At 35.6% G+C, this 18178-nt stretch overlaps 3 protein-coding genes and 1 pseudogene across 4 annotated transcripts; 2 read left to right on the top strand and 2 right to left on the bottom strand.

Moving 5' to 3' along the window:
• Positions 1–1094: 1094 nt before the first annotated feature.
• Positions 1095–2332, bottom strand: LOC147293526 (xyloglucan endotransglucosylase/hydrolase protein 22-like). Its single transcript, XM_086232744.1, has 3 exons — positions 2057–2332; positions 1779–1972; positions 1095–1518 (listed from the first exon to the last, which is right to left on the bottom strand). Exons 1-3 carry the CDS (start codon positions 2330–2332, stop codon positions 1095–1097), a joined length of 894 nt encoding a protein of 297 aa, XP_086088870.1.
• A 4788-nt stretch (positions 2333–7120) lies between these two features.
• Positions 7121–8394, top strand: LOC147293525 (putative xyloglucan endotransglucosylase/hydrolase protein 23). Its single transcript, XM_086234007.1, has 3 exons — positions 7121–7439; positions 7550–7743; positions 7841–8394. Exons 1-3 carry the CDS (start codon positions 7158–7160, stop codon positions 8253–8255), a joined length of 891 nt encoding a protein of 296 aa, XP_086090133.1. The 5' UTR covers positions 7121–7157; the 3' UTR covers positions 8256–8394.
• Positions 8395–11122: 2728 nt separating this feature from the next.
• LOC147293524 (putative xyloglucan endotransglucosylase/hydrolase protein 25) lies at positions 11123–12486 on the top strand. Of its 2 annotated transcripts, XM_086230673.1 has the most exons (4): positions 11156–11410; positions 11666–11859; positions 12066–12272; positions 12327–12486. In XM_086230673.1, exons 1-4 carry the CDS (start codon positions 11165–11167, stop codon positions 12484–12486), a joined length of 807 nt encoding a protein of 268 aa, XP_086086799.1. In that variant the 5' UTR covers positions 11156–11164. The 2 variants fall into 2 exon arrangements, with proteins under 2 accessions (XP_086086798.1, XP_086086799.1); XM_086230672.1 differs by having other exon boundaries at positions 11123–11410; positions 12066–12486.
• A 2779-nt stretch (positions 12487–15265) lies between these two features.
• On the bottom strand, positions 15266–16452 carry LOC147293523 (putative xyloglucan endotransglucosylase/hydrolase protein 23; annotated as a pseudogene).
• Positions 16453–18178: the final 1726 nt, after the last annotated feature.

The raw sequence follows: 18178 nt of genomic DNA, 5'->3' as shown, positions 1-18178 counted from the left end.
TTATGTGCCAGGTGCTCGACCGCGCTTCATACGTTAAACTAGTAGTATTGTAACGGAACCCATTTTGTCATTGTTGCTTTTAAGCATAAGTTGCATAACTACTGATTTTTGCTGTTCTGTGACTTTTGTCCTATCGATCATCAGTTTTTTTTTTTTTTTTTTCTTGAAGAACGGAGCACTTCCTTCCAAGTTATTGGATATGACTTGTGAGTATCAATTATAGTTTTGTTGGACACTTCAGCTATTGAATATGAGAGGAGATCCCATATGAGTATCAATTATAGCTTAATAAAATTCAGTCTTTTTCTTCTATAAAAAATTATAGCTTTATTAGACACTAATTAACTTTTCATGTGTGACTAATTAATGCTCAATACTCGATCTCCTTCGTCTTTATATGTGATCCCCTGTTAATGGTCATACACGTACGTGAAAAGATCATCATTTTTGTAAGTAAATGACTTAAAAGTTTTTATGTGTGGTCTATATTAAGAGTAACTGGTGTGACTTATATATATATATATATATATATATATACAGAGGAGTGCTCTAAAATTAACCAGTTAACAAGTTAATACGAAGCTAACCATGCTTTTGAGCACACCACATCACTAATCTCATAATCCGAACCATCAATTATTTAGGCCATATTTCAAAGATCATCATTGTAAAAAATCAACTAAATCGAAAATCATATAGTCATCTAATTAAAATCAAATAAATAGATGATCCGTATTTTCGATAAAAGTATAGAAATAGTTGTTATTATAATCAAATGGCTAAACGACTTTCGATTTTAGAAATTTTTTACAGGAATGATCTTTGAAGTAGGGCCTAAAAAATAAACGATTTGGATTTTGAGATTACATTGTGTAGTGGGCCCAACATGGTGGTTAATTTTGTATTAACCTACTAATTAGTTAGTTTTAGAGCATTATTATATATATATATATATATATTATAGCATAAACTAGAGCTAGACCCAGGGGCACACAACTATGGATGAGTATATAGCCTTCGTGAGCTTTTATAAGTCTATAGAGACTATATAGTTATATATTTAATCTCTTATATATATCCATGATCGAAACTTGCTAGCTTTGTATAGCACATTCAGGAGGGAGACCTTGTGCGAAGCGCTTTCTATCTGTGCAGTAGTTATAAATCATGTAATTCTTCTGTACCCACTTGAGCCTCTCTTGGCTTGTGCTATCCAGAACTTCTGTGAGCCATGACCTACTGGTGGATCTTGATCTTGAAGATGGTGATGATGAATTTGATGAGGTACAAGAAGATGCACCAGAAAACCATATGCAAGCATTGGCGCTGAAGTTCCTAAAGGAGGCAGTGAATGGGGCCTGTGACCAATCTGTCTTGACCATCCCTCCTCTTGTTGCCCAGTCATCAGCGTTCCAGAGGCTGGAGTATATCCTCATTGGTTGGCTCTTTGGGAAAGCAACACCATGGGATGACTCTAGGTTCTTGAACTCTCTAATGGGTATTCCATCAACAGACAAGCTAAAATGGACAACAATTGCAAATAAGTGGCGATCAATTCAAAGGTAAGATATTTGACATATTATATTGCAAAACTGTGGATCTGAACTATACATCTCAACAAAATTTCACTTAAACATAATATCCATATAACATAACATGTCATATCAGACATGCTATGTCAAATTCATCAGTTTAATAACATAACATGTCAGATTAACTAGTAAAATAATTTGATGATCATTTAATTGATGCACATTTTTTGCCTATTGATCACTTACATGATGCGATGGGGATTCCAGAGAATAGAGTAGGTGTGGAAATTGGAGGTGGGATCGAACCAGAGGTAGAATTGTTGCTCTCTGTCGCCTTTGCCTTGGGTATATATATTAGTGTGAAGAATGTAGGGATCACCACTCATATTGCCCAAGAACTCCAAGTCTATCTCATCCCATGTTAATGGATTTGAGAATAGCTACAACAAAAGCATATGTATATATATATTATTTGACTTAAAAAAATTGAGGTTATGGAATTAATCAGGTGGCTGATCACTCACATAGTAGGTGGTGACAGTGCCAGCAGAGTTTCCGGGGACAAGCTTGAGCTGCATGTCAATTTTGCCAAAGAGGTACTCATGCTTGGATCGGAAGCCTGACCCAGAAGCTCTGTCAAGTGACAAGGTAAGAAGCTGCCCATTGTTGAGTATTCTACCACGGCCATCTCCCCATGTAATGTCGAAGTCTTTGTAGAAGTTTCCAGCATAGCAAGCCAAAATATCAGACCCACCCAATGAAAACACTAAAAACAACATTACACAACAAAAGGAAGCCATTGGTTATTTTGGTAACATTAGTTTATGTTGGAATAGAAATGCAGCAAATGCTTTAAATAATGGATAGGACTGTGACTTGGGGTTTGGAAATTTGAAGGTGAGCTTGAGAAGTGTCGATCAAGAAGGTGATGTGGTAGTGCCAAGTGGACATAGGTGTCGATGAATGAGAAATAGTAGAGATGGTTTTGATTTGTGAAATGTGCTTGTCGCACAAGTGACAAGTCATATCTGGCCATGCAACCTTCACTAGATAACCCTTGTGCGGATCGGTCCAAGTTTTGGTTTACTTCCCTCGATTTGATAGGGGTTCTTTACTGATCTCCTAGTAAAAACCTAGCTAAATACTTCGTTACTGGCAGATCACGAGTAATATATATTATGCAAATAGTTCACAATTAATTAAAGAATTTATGCCATGCATATATGGATAAGTTTGTTTTGCTTAAAGCTTGACCTGATATAATCTAATCCAACTATATATAGGGTTAATTAGTAATTAGGGTTGTAAAAGTAGCCCAAAATTTAAAAGGCTTAATTGTGTTTTTACCACCCAAAGTTTGAGTTGATTTCCACTTTACCACTCAAACGTTTATTTGTCTCACTTTGGCATCTATAATTATGCCCCGTGTCCCAATTTACATTTCTTCGTCCATTCCAACGTCTAAATCGTTAAAAATGCTGATATGACAAGAGAATTCTTGTCATTTCATCCACTTGCAAAAATAAATAAATAAATAATTCTTCAAAACCCTAAAAATTGGTGATGTGGCACCTACATGTCCATTGTAGGCCTTTTTTTTCTTATGTACGTAAGTTGCCATGTGTAAAAAAATAATTAAAAAAATAATATTCTAAAACTTTAGAAAAAAAACAAAACAAAACCAATCTCCTTCCTCCCTCCCCTCCCCCACCCCAAAAAAAAATTCTCATATTTTTAGTTTTTAATTATTATAATTAAATTTAATATTTTAAAAAATATAAGAAATTTTAGTAGATTTTTTTGTCCAAGTAGACGAAATTAAATGAAGAGAGAAAAATATGCCCCTGCCACGTCATCATTTTGTATTATTTGAATGATGGAATAGACGAAAAAAGGTAAAGTGGGACACGGGAAATAGTTGTAGGTGGTAAAGTGGGACAAATAAACATTTGGATGATTCACACTAACTCAAACTTTGGGTGGTAAAAATACAATTAAGCCAATTTAAAAATTCAGTTGTTGGATTTAAACTCATCTCCAACTCAATAAGGCCAAGCCTATTTGAATGGGCTTGGTGAAGGCGTTATGTTAGGGTTTAGCTTTGGGATTAATCCAAAATTTTAGAGTTAAATTATAACATAAACACCAACAAACCAACGCCGAACACTCGGTAGCTGCATAATTTTGCACTATTAAGCCCTCGACGTTAGGTATGAACGTGCGGCGTCAAGTGCGAACTTCGCAATATATATATTGCGAAGTGTTTGTGAAGTTGTGGACAAGCAAGTCGATCCACATGTCAACTGGATAGAGCATGTGATGCAATCTTGTAGTGTGATAGAGAACAAACACGCCATGTCAGCTGGTGCGACCCCAACCCACTCAAATATTGTCATTCATCATTTTTTTTTCTTAGTTGTGTGTTCCAAGTTCCAACTCCCAAGATAAAGCCTCTCGCTTTCTCTTCTCACTTTGGTTTCAATTTTAAGTTCTCTCTTATTAGGATGCACAATAGAACAAAAAAAAATTATTAGATGACAATGTTTGGAGAAATTATTTTGTATAACCGATATATTGACACGTGGTATAACTAGTCTATGTGTTATATATGAGTGGATGTAATTAATACTATACCTTATTAATATAAACACATCATCTAATAATACCCTTACACGTTAGATTGGTTATACTATGTGGCGGTATATCGGTTATACCCTATAATTTTTCCAATGCTTAAGTGTGGGTCGCACCAACTAACATGGTGCAACTCCCCCACACAAGACAGGAACCACGATCTCCAAATTAATTTTCTTCACATAAAAATGAAGGAGGAGTGCTCTAAAACAAACTGGTTAGTAAATTAATACGAAGCAAACCATGCATTTAGAACCACCATATAACTAATCTCATAATCCGAACCGTCAGTTATTTAGATCATACTTCAAAGATCATCATTGTAAAAAATCAACTAAATTGAAAATTATATAGTCATCTAATTCAGATCAAATAAATAGACGATCAGTGTTTTCGATAAAAGCATATAAATAATTTTTGTTATAATCAAATAACTAAATGACTTCCGATTTTGGAGATTTTTTACAGGGATGATATTTGAAGTAGGGCCTAAAAAATAGACAGTTCAGATTTAAATATTATATTGTGTAGTGGGCCCAATATGATAGTTAGTTTTGTATTAACTTATTAACAAGTTAGTTTTAGAGCATTCTTAAAAATAAAGCACTTCATTTATAACAAGTTTTTCTGTAAAATGGGACTTATTGAGCCCAAAATCGCATAGTTAACATAAAGTTGAAAAATTAGGTGTCATTTGTTTAATCTAAGTACTCTTATAAAACTGTCTCTCACAGTCCCTCATATTAGTCATTTTCTATTATGTAATATTGAAATATTTTATGTATGTAAATAGAATTTTCTAAATTCAAATTTGGGTATTAGATTAAAATTATTTAAATACATTAAATATTGGGGTTATTTTAAAGATCTCTTTGAGATATTTACAATGGTATAATTTTATGAGATAATTAGACTTAAGTGTTTTACAAAAACAGTTTTTAGATGGAAACTGGAGGTGTTTTAAAATTTATAAGAAAATCATTTTAATTCATAATAAGGTCCTTTTAATTTATAAAAAAAATCCTATTAATTCATAATAAAGTTTTTTCCCGATTTGAAGGGTATTTCCCCTCCTAGGATATAGAGTAAGCTTTGTAGAGGCTGTATGTTAGGTGTTAACTCCGAGATCTTGGAGTTAAAACCGAACATAAAGTTGTTAAAGAAGAAAAATAAAAGAACTTAATTAAAAATTATAAATCACTATCGGTCTTAGTCTAATAAAAACTCATAAAATGGACTAAACTCTAAATTTCCCTAATTTTATAATAATTAAATTTATAAATTTTAACTTGTAAAGGTATACACAAAAATATTAAAAAACATATAAGTATTAACTTGAACCATTGCAATGAAATAATTGACAAAGTAGATGAAAATAAATCAATAAACTTATATTAAATTGCCTATTGACTCCGACTATTGTACATGCTCTTAAAATAGTAACATCAATTGAGAAATATTAATAAGGCTTAATTGTGTTTTTACCACTCAAAGTTTACATTGATTCTCACTTTACCACCCAGAACTTTATTTGTCTCACTTTACCACCCAAAGTTTACATTGATTCTCACTTTACCACCCAGAAATTTATTTGTCCCACTTTACCACCCAAAGTTTACATTGATTCTCACTTTACCACCCAAAACTATTTTTCGTGTCCCAGTTAACCTTTTTTCGTCTATTCTGTCACTCTAGATTCAGAGGGTAAAGTAGGAATCAATGTAAACTTTGGGTAGTAAAGTGGGAATCAATGTAAACTTTGGATGGTAAAGTGAGACAGATAAAGTTCTGGGTGGTAAAGTGGGACAAATAAAGTTTTGGGTGGTAAAGTGAGAATCACTCCAAACTTTAGGTGGTAAAAACACAATTAAGCCTATTAATAATGTAGTCATTTTGTTGCCGTTATCATAAAAGCACAATTAATTGTGCTTCGCATTGTCAAATAGCACAATTATAAGCTAATGCTCAATGAGCGATTTTCTAGTACCGCTGCTGCAAGCCTGCAACAACAGGTGAACGAGTGTGCGTGTCAAAGGAGAGATACTACTCTTTATCATAGTGTTGTAAAATGAGAATATCTTAATAGGCCAGCTAGTATGCCACTCTGATGAGAGCAAGAACCTCCACAAGTGCCCAAAAATATATATAACTCACCTTATTATGTGTTCAAAATATAAAATTGATCAAAAAAAATATAAAATGCCCAAAACGATACTCAATTATAAATCGCTTTACGAGATTAAGCGTACAAAATAACTCATTAACCAAATAATAATCACTAACCAAAAGTCAAACATAAAGTATTCTACTATTTGATACATTGTACATATTTAATTTAATCCGATTCTTAGCAAATCTTACAAATGGGCACTGCAATATAGAATTTCCGCGTCAAAAGGCCACATTTCTAAGCTATTGATTTGAAGATAGTTTGCCACACCAGCATGAAAAGCAATCTAATTAATTGGTATCAAATCGTTTATCTTTCCTACTTCGATTTAATGTGTGCCTATTTTGGGTATTAATTGTTTGTCTAGCGGATCATTTTAGGCTCAAACATACACTCTTGTCGTTATGTGCTCTCCTCTCTGGTATGTGTACGTGTGGACGGTCCATTGGTACAGCATTGTCGGTGGTGGAGGTGGTCTTACAATTTAGACAAAGACAATGGTTTGAGTTTTTGGTAAAGGCCTAAAGCTGAACTGGGCGGGCCTCACCTCCCCATGCAAACACTTTCCTCACAAAAAACTTAGTCTGTTCAAAACCGCGTCCTTGCAATTGGGTTTAGGCCCCAATTCCCCTTACATTTATGATCAGCTAACTGTGCATAGCTAGCAAATTACTGAACCTTCCTACCACTTTCCACTACTCCTTCAAATCACACCTACTACCACTACTATATAAACCACAAGCTAGCCATACATACCATGCACATCAGTAGCTCTCTACTTTTCTACTACTTCTCTTTTTACACATTTCCAAAGCAAACCCATGGCTTTCTTTAAATCACCACTTTCATTGATGCTGGTGATCATACCACTTCTACTTAGCTCTCTGATGGTTGCCTCTGCTGGTAACTTAAACCAAGACTTTGAGATTACTTGGGGAGACGGTCGGGCTAAGATGCTCAACAATGGTGAACTTCTTACTCTTTCACTTGACCAAGCCTCTGGCTCTGGCTTCCAATCCAAGCATGAGTATCTCTTCGGCAAGATTGATATGCAGCTCAAGCTTGTCCCTGGAAACTCTGCTGGCACTGTCACTGCCTACTATGTATGTTCATCTCAAGAATTGGTCACTTTTGCTTCAAATTTTCTTGTATCTGTTATTGGGAATGTTGGTCTGACTAATTTATATAACATTCATTTTGTAATGATTTGCAGTTATCCTCGAAAGGGTCAACATGGGATGAGATAGACTTCGAGTTCTTGGGGAATCTGAGTGGTGACCCTTACATTCTTCACACCAATGTCTTCAGCCAAGGCAAAGGAAACAGAGAGCAACAATTCTACCTTTGGTTTGACCCAACTGCAGATTTTCACACCTATTCCATCCTCTGGAATCCACAGCGCATTGTGTATGTACCCATTAATCCAAATTTTGCTACAATGAAGTTCAAATTATACAATTAATTCTTTAATATTGACTTTATTACTCTGTTCTCTCTGTTTCAGTTTCTCTGTGGATGGTACTCCCATTAGAGAGTTCAAGAACTTGGAATCAGCTGGTGTTCCATTCCCAAAGAGCCAGCCAATGAGGATATACTCTAGTCTCTGGAATGCTGATGATTGGGCAACAAGGGGAGGGCTTGTGAAGACAGATTGGAGCAGAGCTCCTTTCACTGCTTCCTACAGGAACTTTAATGCCAAAGCTTGTGTTTGGTCAAGTACTGGAGCATCTTCATCTTCATGTAGCTCATCAAAGTCTGCCTCTTCTACTGCCTTACCTAGCAATGCTTGGCTCTCAGAAGAGCTTGATTCAGCTAAGCAGGGGAGGCTAGCATGGGTGCAAAAGAACTACATGATCTACAATTACTGCACTGACATTAAGAGATTTCCCCAGGGCCTCCCCACTGAATGCAAGTCATAAATGGCACCAATCCATGTATCAATTCTTTGATTTAGTTTTTTTATTGTTTTTCCATACTTAGCCTAATCGATTAGTGGAAATTAAATTCTTTTGTATGTAATTATATAATCCAATATCTACATATTATTTCCACTGTGCATAGTGTTGTGTGATAATTCTTATTTTTTTATTATCTCGCAGTGGGAAAATTTAAACTTGAGACTTCTCTGGCATTATTAGAAGAATATAATTAGATCAAAAGCCAGCTACTTGGTGATGGTTTTTTTTTTTGTTACATTAGAAAGAATTGAATCTTGAACCTAGTCTAATCCTAACTCTTATCTCACCTACATACTTGGACTAACTCCAAAGGCTTAGCTACTTGGTGGTGTTGTGTGATAATTAATCCAACATTAATTGTAATGCAAGAATGTTGTTGAAAGTTGTATCCCACGTTAGAGGGATAAAACTTTGGATAATAGAATATAGGGTTTTGAATATCTTCACCCATACTAATTGCCACCCATATTGATTGATTTAGGATTGAATGTTTCAATTTTCTTTAACGTAGAAAAAAAAAACATTGTAAACATGCTATGAGACTAGTTTTCAACATTTCTCCTCAAAGTAAATTCATTTTGGACGAATATAAATGTGTACAAGTGTCTCTTTTTTAAGTGAACGAAAATTCTTGTTCTTATGTATATTGAAATATGAACATCTTTGAAAACTTAATAGATTATTGTAAGAGAATGAACATTTAACAAATACAATATTTCTTGTTTTGAAGATTTTGAACTTCCCATTTCTTTAGTATTGTTGTTTTGTAATATTAGAGGGATTATTGCCTTCATACTCGGATCATCTTGTTAAAACCTACATGAGACCAACTATAAAGTGCATGTATTAAATTTATGACCTAATTTATCCTCAAAAACCGGTTTGTAAGGAGAAGATTGCCCAAGGGTTATATAGTGTACAACTCAACCATATCCTAGTGATGTAGGATATTTAACACATCTATATTCGGTTCTGACAAAATTTTATATGGGAATTCTTTATACAAATTCTATATAAAAAGCTTGTCCAAACAGAATCCTATATAGGGATTTGGAATTCCTTACAAAAATTCTTTATACATAAAAATGTTCTTATATAGAATTGACAAAAATGATTTATATTTAAGATTTCATCCAAATCAAGTGTAGATAACCTGAGTGAAAATCCCATACGGACCGGCTCTTAATTTTTTATCAGAAGATACACAACTTTCAAAAGAGCCTAAGAGCTCTAATATATTCTTAATTTAGTGAAGAAAAAAAGAAGAAGCATTCAATAGATTGAAAACAAAACCAGAAACCACTACGTACTTGGGGGAATATATGGGTGCAATGCACACAAGGCAGTGTATGAGTAGTGCCAACTGATGAACAATCCAAGTTATATCCATAACTTGTCCCTTCTGGAGTGCACAAATTGAGATTCCCACTTTAAAAAAACAAAAACAAATGTTTCATATTCCACTGGGATTCTGCGGCACCATTACAACCCACCTCCTCACCCCCCAACAACACCAATAATATTTTTTATTTTTTATTTTTTATATTTTTAAAATGGCTTTTGGCGGTGAATGGAGGTTTTATTACTCGGTAATAAAATAATGGGCACAGTGTTTTAAAGATGAGGAGAACTTTGTGATGTAACTGGGCAGCAGACAACACCAACCTCTGCGATCGATTTGGACTTTCATAATATTAATGCCAAAAACCGCGTCCTATACTATACAGCTTTAGCCTTTAGATGTGCATGCATTAGCTAGTGCGTTTTGACAGCCAACTTTTCTGTCTTTTTTCTGTGCCAGGCCACCAAACAGTTCACAGCTGAAAGCTCACTGGACCTTCTCATGCTAGCTAGCTAGCTAGCTACATCCTCCAACTCAGTGTTTATCCAGGATATAAGGAAACCTTTCAAAATTTGGCTTTTATCCATAAAAGATTTTTAACATTTTTTTGATAATTTTAAAAATTAAATATTCGAGTATTATTCAAGAAAACTCAAGCATTATTCAAGAAGAGCTCGAAGACTATTCGAAGAGAACATTGAACATTACTCGAAAGTTAAATTTTAACAATTCTAAAAAAAGAATAAAGGTCTTTCAATAACCCAAATTTTTATTAGTTTTTCAAATTTCCTCAATATATAAGATTTAAATATGTCTATGCACCTTGAACTATTGTCTCATGTCTGAATGTACCTTGAAAAAATTATTTTAACCCACTTCACCCTATATATTATGCTCGTATTTAAAATTGCCTTTATTTCGTTAGCCAAGCTAATGTGGTTGCTTACATGGCAACATTTTGACTGACTTCACCTCTTAACTTTTCCTTCAAATTATGCCCATATTTGAAATTACCTTATTTATCGTTAGCCAAGCTGATGCAATTGCTTATGTGGAAAATTTTTGATAGATAGCACTTAATTTTAGATTAAGGAAAAATATTACAAACTTGACGAGAGGACAAAATTTGAAATCTATACCATTTTTGTTTCAATTAAAAGCTTTTAGCTATTTTCAAGAGTACTCAAGTTCTATTCAGATAGTGCTAGAACTCTATCGAATGGTGTTCGAAATTCTATCAAATAGTTCTTTGACGGGTTCGAGCACTACTAGATGTTTTATTTTTAAAATTTATAAAAAAAGGGATAAAGTTAAGAAAATTAACGGTATATATTTTTACTAGATTTTCGAGACAATTTTGCTCGTAAGTGGCATAGCCAAAATTAAGCCAATATTTAATTCCCTGCCAAGTACTATAAATACTCATAGACCCCTTCATTTCCATTACTCCCTCATGTCACATCCAAGCTTTCATTACAAAACAACCATGGCTTGGCTTTCCCCAAAATACTACTCTCTTCATGTATTGATGCTCTGTGTTATTACCGGCTCTTTGATATTAGTTGTCTCTGCTAGTAATTTCAATCAGGATTTTGAGATTACATGGGGTGGTGGTCGTGCTAAGATACTCAACAACAACGAGCTTCTTACACTCTCCCTCGACAGAACCTCTGGTTCAGGCTTCCAATCCAAGCATGAATATCTCTTTGGCAAGATTGACATGCAGCTCAAGCTTGTCCCTGGAAACTCTGCTGGCACCGTCACCGCCTACTATGTAAGCTTTAGTTTCAATCTTTTACCAGCCAAATGGTATGCGTGGCCTCGCCAAATTCAGTAAAATTTACTAAAAGAGCCTCACATGTTATGTTTTCAAATTGTGAATTTCAACAATTGATTATGTGGAATTTTGTTAAAATTTCTAATCCAAATTCACAATAGTTATCATGACATAATCTTCCAAATATCTTACAAGAAAATATTAACTATAAATTTATACTCATATTTTCTTCTTGTGTTTGTGAATTTGCAGTTGTCTTCAAAAGGGTCAACATGGGATGAGATAGATTTTGAGTTCTTGGGAAACCTGACTGGTGATCCTTACATTCTTCACACCAATGTCTATAGCCAAGGCAAGGGCAACAGAGAGCAACAGTTCTATCTATGGTTTGACCCAGCAGCTGATTTTCACACATATTCAGTCCTTTGGAATCCTCGACAAATCATGTAAGTAGTCGTCAACATAATTTTGCACTCAATTAATATGTCAGTAGACTCTAGTCAGTACACATGTAATATCTTATTTATCAAATCAATAAATAAAATGAAACAACTAAATTTGGTAAACAAATTTAATGAGCATACAATAAGTCTTATTTTTTATAATTATTAGGCCTATTAAATGGCATAGTTTATATATTTCTCTGTGTCAGCTTCTCTGTGGATGGTACCCCAATAAGAGAGTTCAAGAACTTGGAGCCAATTGGTGTTCCATTTCCAAAGAACCAGCCCATGAGAATATACTCTAGTCTTTGGAATGCTGATGACTGGGCTACAAGGGGTGGTCTGGTTAAGACAGATTGGGCCCAAGCACCTTTCGCTGCCTCCTACAGGAACTTCAATGCCAATAATGCCTGTATGTGGTCCTCAGGGACATCTTCTTGCACTTCAAATTCTCCATCTTCTACTAGAAGCTCTACCAGTACTAATGCATGGCTCTCGCAAGAGTTGGATTTACCAAGCCAGGCGAAGTTGAAATTGGTGCAAAAGAAGTACATGATTTACAATTATTGTACAGACACAAAGAGATTTCCCCAAGGCTTTCCTCAAGAATGCACCATGCATGTGTCCTGAAAATTGAGAAGAGAAACTTTGATTAATTGTTTCTTTTATGTTGTTTAATGTGTTATTTGAATAGTTGCCCCAAAAAAATGTGCTATTTGCATGTAAATATATAAGTATATCCAAAAAATCATGACGCAAATAAAGACATTTCGTATCAAGCTCAAGTAGTGTAAACTGGATTTTATTTTATTTTTCTTGAAATGGATTGACATACATACTAGGTTTAATAGATATCTTGAAAACCGACAATAACACTTGTCATGCTTGTTGTACTTGGACCATTTTCGTGACTTGTATTCGTATGCAATTGGCAGGGCTCTTGCCGCTTGAGGCATTCACGGTAAAAAGAGAACTAGTGATGCAAGCACTATTAGCATCACCAATGGGGTAAATGATGGGGTAAACTTTATTCGTAGTGTCATGTGAGATTTTGGACTTTCAATGAATATATAAGGCAAACTCATGGCCAAATTTGATCAAACGGAAAATCTTGGTATATTTGACCCAATATCAAATTAGAGCAAATTGAGGCTTACTATTCAAACAATAAAAAAATCTAACATTTTTATTATTTCATCAATTCCAATAAAGTAGTTTCAAGAAGGAGAGAGAAAAGTTGTTGATGGAGAAATCCTCTTTGGGCATAAAATGACGAAAAAACTCTTGAAAAGAGGGTCATATGTGCGGTATATGAGTTTTTTTAACAAAACTTATGAATGAATGAGGGTCAAGTGGAACATTGCAATAAATTTTTAATTTAGGTGGGAGATTGACCCAATTTTTTTTTAAGTGACAAAGTGAAATTGAGTGCAAAGTTTAGGTGGATAAAATGTTAAAAAGCTTTTAATTTATTTTAGGGTAAAATAAAAACTGTTTGAAAAAAAAAGTTGAATGGGGCATAGTTAGGGTTGAGTTAGCAATGGGTATGGGTATGAATAGAATTACCCTTCATTGTACTCACTACTTCACTTCAATTCACCTCCCCTCTTCTTCATTTGGGCTACACCCCCTCCTCCAATTTCTATTCCGGCAGATCCTCTCATCCTCCACCAATCCAGAAAAAATTCAGCATTTTCCCCACTTCCCTTTCCCTCCATTATTTTTGCACAAATTATCTCAATTTCTTTGAACCCAAAGAGCAAGGCCATAACCAATGTGATTCAGAAGAACAAGGTTGCACCCATTTATCTTCTATCAAATCACAGACTAGACGTTTCTGAAGGAAACCCATTGGAGACTTTGAACTCCCTTCCCAGCTGTCTTTGAACGTTGGCTCAGACTCAGAGAAGCTGAAGTTGATGATGATGATGCAGAGAACTGCTTCCTCTTATTTCAACAGTGGTATGCCTTCTCTTCAGCATTGACATATACTTTAATGATTGGTGGATTTTGTAATGGGGAGCTAATAAGTGAAGCAGAAAAGTTGCTAAAGAAATGAAAGTCAAAGGCTGTACTCCAAATGATTGCACTTATTACACAATTATCCGAGGGCTTGTGGGATGAGACTTATTCCTGAAATGGAATTAATTCTACTGTTGGAAGATAAAGTAGGTCCCGCTTTGTTGCCATTGATAACAAAGTCATTGTGAAGTTAATTTGAATCTTTGGAAATTGAGACAGATCCTTTATTATAATGAAATTTGAAACTGCTGCACCTTTGACAATCATTGATATTTGATGTTATTATATATATAATTTATTTATTAATCCATCATGTGAAATATTTATTTTATCATGTAGTTGCTTAGGGTCTTTAGAGATGGATATGAATGTTGGGTGGTGTGGTGGTTGTAGCAGTTTGGTTGACGGTGGTGCGGGTGATGCTTTTTGTGGGGGCAGAGGTTTTATAGTTGCAGTGGCTGACACGTGGGTGTGTGAGGGTGGTGAGATACTGAGATGAGGCTTGACCTGGTATGGTTCTATGGTAATTTTGTGGTAATTTAAACTCTTTGGAAGGTACTTATGCACTTGGATTTCATCATCTTCATCAAAGTAAATGGTAATTAGCGAGCAAGCATGCCCAATCTTGACATGAGAGCATAAAATGGTCAGCTCCATTGCTCCTATTCCTGTAAGGGTACGTATTTTTCTGCTACCATATTGGTAAGAAGTAGATGTTGTTACATGTGAGAAATATATGAGAATCAATGCTACATTACAAATCTTTAATTTACAAAAGGATCATATTACAAGATCCCCACAGGCTTCCACCAGGCTAAATAGTAAATATCATAATATTGGAAATTGTTTCTTGAAAAAATGTTATTCTTCCCACCTGTTTTCCCAAATATTTCACACGGATTGTAGAATCTATGTCGTAAAATCACCAAACTTGGAAAAGAATAAAAGAATAAAAGAATAAAAGATTGAGGTTGAGGATGATTCCAAGTTATCGATAGATATTATATTCTGCATAATATAATATAGAGTTTCATCCACACAGTGTATAAGTACTAAGTAGGCAACCAAATGAATCTTAAATTCCACACAAGTTTATATTGAAAAGGTTGATACCTTAATGTCTGATATACTCTTATTTCCACCATTAATGATGTGATGAAATTGAGATTTATCCTGGCCAAAGGCCCAAAACAAAGAAATTGAGACTTACATAGCTATTTAGACAATTGTATTGCGTCCTTCAGTTAGAATGGCAGAACTTTTTGGTAAATGATCTATTGACCATTAAATGATCTTTGAACAATCCTTAATGCTTTATTCTTAAGTAACCAGCTAGAGGACTGAATAGGAAACTCAATTCTTGATATAAAGCAGTAGCAAATGTCGATCAATCATTAATATATATAGCAGATTGATCATTAGTGGATGCAGATGATGTAGCACTAGTACTTGAACTGCAAGATGAGGTTCCGGAAGACCAAATGCAAGCTTCAGCACTCAAATTTCTATAAGAGGAAGTGAAAGGAGCTTGAGTCCAATCTGTCTTTACAAGTCCACCCCTTAAGGGCCAGTCATCAGCATTCCAGAGGCTGGAGTATATACAAATTGGCTGGCTCTTTGGGAATGGAACACCATTTGACTCTTGATAACTGAACTCCCTAATCGGAGTGCCATCTACAGAGAATCTGAAAATCAAGAGAACAAACACACCTTAAGCTTATGCAAAGTTGAAAATTAAATGACTAATATTTTTTGAGGAACGATATAGAAGTGTAGAACTTACATGATGTGCTGGGAATTCCAGAGAATGGAATAGGTGTGGAAATCAGAAGTTGGTCAAACAAGATATAGAATTGTTGCTCTCTGTTCCTTTGCCTTGGCTGAAGACATTGGTGCGAAGGATGTAAGGGTCACCACTCAGATTCCCCAAGAACTCAAATTCTATCTCATCCCATGTTGATCCTTTTGAGGATAACTGCAAACCAATACAATATTGTCATATAAATCAGTCAGACCAACATTCCCAATTATCAGATACAAGAAAATTTGAAGAAACAGTGATCAATATATATATATATATATTCTAGAGATGAACATACATAGTATGCTGTGACAGTGCCAGTAGAGTTTCACTACAAGAAATGTGAGCAAAGCACACCCCTCATTGGTGGCACAAAATGGGGTGGCAATTGGGAACTTTAGTCCCTATTGCCCAATTGCCATCAATTTTTGTTAAAATCGAGGCACTTCAGTCTTTATTGCCTAATTGTCACCTCATTCTATGCCACCAATGAAGGTGGGCTTTGGTCACATTTTTTGTAGTGTTTCCGGGGACAAGTTTGAGTTCATATCAATCTTTCCGAACAGAAACTCATGCTTGGATTGGAAGCCAGAGCCAGAGGCCTGGTTAAGTGAAAGAGTAAGAAGTGCAACATTGAGTATCTTTACCTGAGCGTCTCCCCACATAATCTCAAAGTCTTGGCTTAAGTCAGCGCAGCAGATGTAGCCAGGCAAGCTAAGTAGAAGTGGTATGAGCTGCACTAATGAAACCCTTGAGGTAGTAGACGCAGCCATGGATGGTGAATGAAGTAGCTAGCTAGATGTTTAATGTGTGGTGAGTCAGCATTAGACGCAGCCATGGATGGTGAATGGATCGAGTAGCTAGCTTGATGTTTGAAGAGGCAGATAGGAATACCAACAGAGAGAAAAAACCAGTTGAAGAGGTATTTGGGAATACCGGCCTCATGCATGTTTGGATATTTGGAGTGAATACAGGAGCTCATTTGAGGGCCTAGCTAGGGTTATCAATTCCTTTTCCTTCTAATTGAAATTAAAGGAAATGAAATTTACCCAAACCCCAAGTTCTAGTCTTCAGAATGCACTGTTTATATACGCCATCTGAAACACAGAGGGGATTGGTAACCAACGTACTTGTATGTAGTGCATTCTAATAGACTGGATTCTAAAACCAAGGTCTTGGGTAAAAAAAAAAAAAAAAAAAAGAAACCAGCAACCCAACCCTCCGTTCCTTTACCCGCGGCCACTTCCCACCGCTAGCGCTTCATCTCCTCTTTCTTTCTTCTCTTCCCCTTTTGTCTCTATATCACTTCCTTCCCTTGTTGTCGATCTATCCAGATCTAAGGCCAACGAGATCACAAACTAGAGATCTAGGGGCCAATTAACGAGGTTGCTAACTTTAAATATAAGGGTCAACGACCTAGCGGGCCTCGAATCTAGATGGATAGAAGGGAAGGAAGAGGGAAGAGATAGAGTGAGAAAAGAGAGAGAAAAAGTAAGAAAAGTATATCCTAGGCCGGCAAGGTCATCAACTTCAAATGTAGGGGTCAGGAACCTTGCCGGTCTCGGATCTGGATAGATTAGGGGGAGGGAAGTAAGAAGGAAGACATAGAGAGAGGAAAAGAAGAAAAAGAATATCTAAGGCCGGCGAGATTTCCAACTTCATATATAGGAGTTGACAATCTCACCGACTTCGGATCTGGATGGATTTGAAGGAGGGAAGAAGGAAGATATAGAGATAGATAAAGAGAGAGAGAGAGAGAGAGAGAGAAAAAAAAAAGGGAAATAAAAGAGTATCTTAGACCACCTAAACTTTAAATGTGGGGGTCAACGAGGTCGCTAACTTCATATGTAGGTGCTAGCAACCTCACTGGCCTCAAATTTGACTGATCAGGTGGAAGGAAAAAGGAAGAAATACAAAGAGAAGAGAGAAAGGGAGAGAGATAGAAGATGGAGAAAAAACAAAGAAAAAAATATCTAATTAAGGGCCGGTGAGACGTCTAACTTGACATTAGGGGACAACATCGATATCAGCCTCAGATTTAGATGGATCGGTGGGAATGAAGAAGGAAGAGATAGAGAAAGGAAAGAGAAAGAAAATAAGACATGAGGCCGATGAGATTGCCAACTACAGATCTAGGGTCGGCGACCTCACCAACCTCGAATTTGGACGAATCGGGGAAAAGGAAAAAGCAAGAGATAAAGAGAGAGAAGAGAGATCAAGATGGGGTTAGAGAGAGAGAGAGAGAGAGAAAAAAAAAAAAAAAAAGAGGATGGCTATAGTAGATTTTCGGTGAGGGGAGAAAAGAAAGTCAAAGTTGAGGTGGGAGGTCGCCAGCGACAGTAGAGGAGGTGTGGCGGAAGAGGGAAATGGGAGAGAAAAAAAAATGGAAAACAAAAGAGAGACAACATGATGGAGGTGTAAAATAGGAATTTTATGAAAAAAATTAAAATGGGGTATGATGAGCAATGAATGTAATTTCCTAATCGTTGAATAAACGTA

Source organism: Dryas octopetala, chromosome 2 (assembly GCF_963921425.1).
Source record: "Dryas octopetala chromosome 2, drDryOcto1.1, whole genome shotgun sequence".
In the NCBI taxonomy this organism is placed as follows: domain Eukaryota; kingdom Viridiplantae; phylum Streptophyta; class Magnoliopsida; order Rosales; family Rosaceae; genus Dryas; species Dryas octopetala.
The sequence above is the reverse complement of the archived record's forward strand: the minus strand, read 5'-3'. Positions and strand labels throughout refer to the sequence as shown.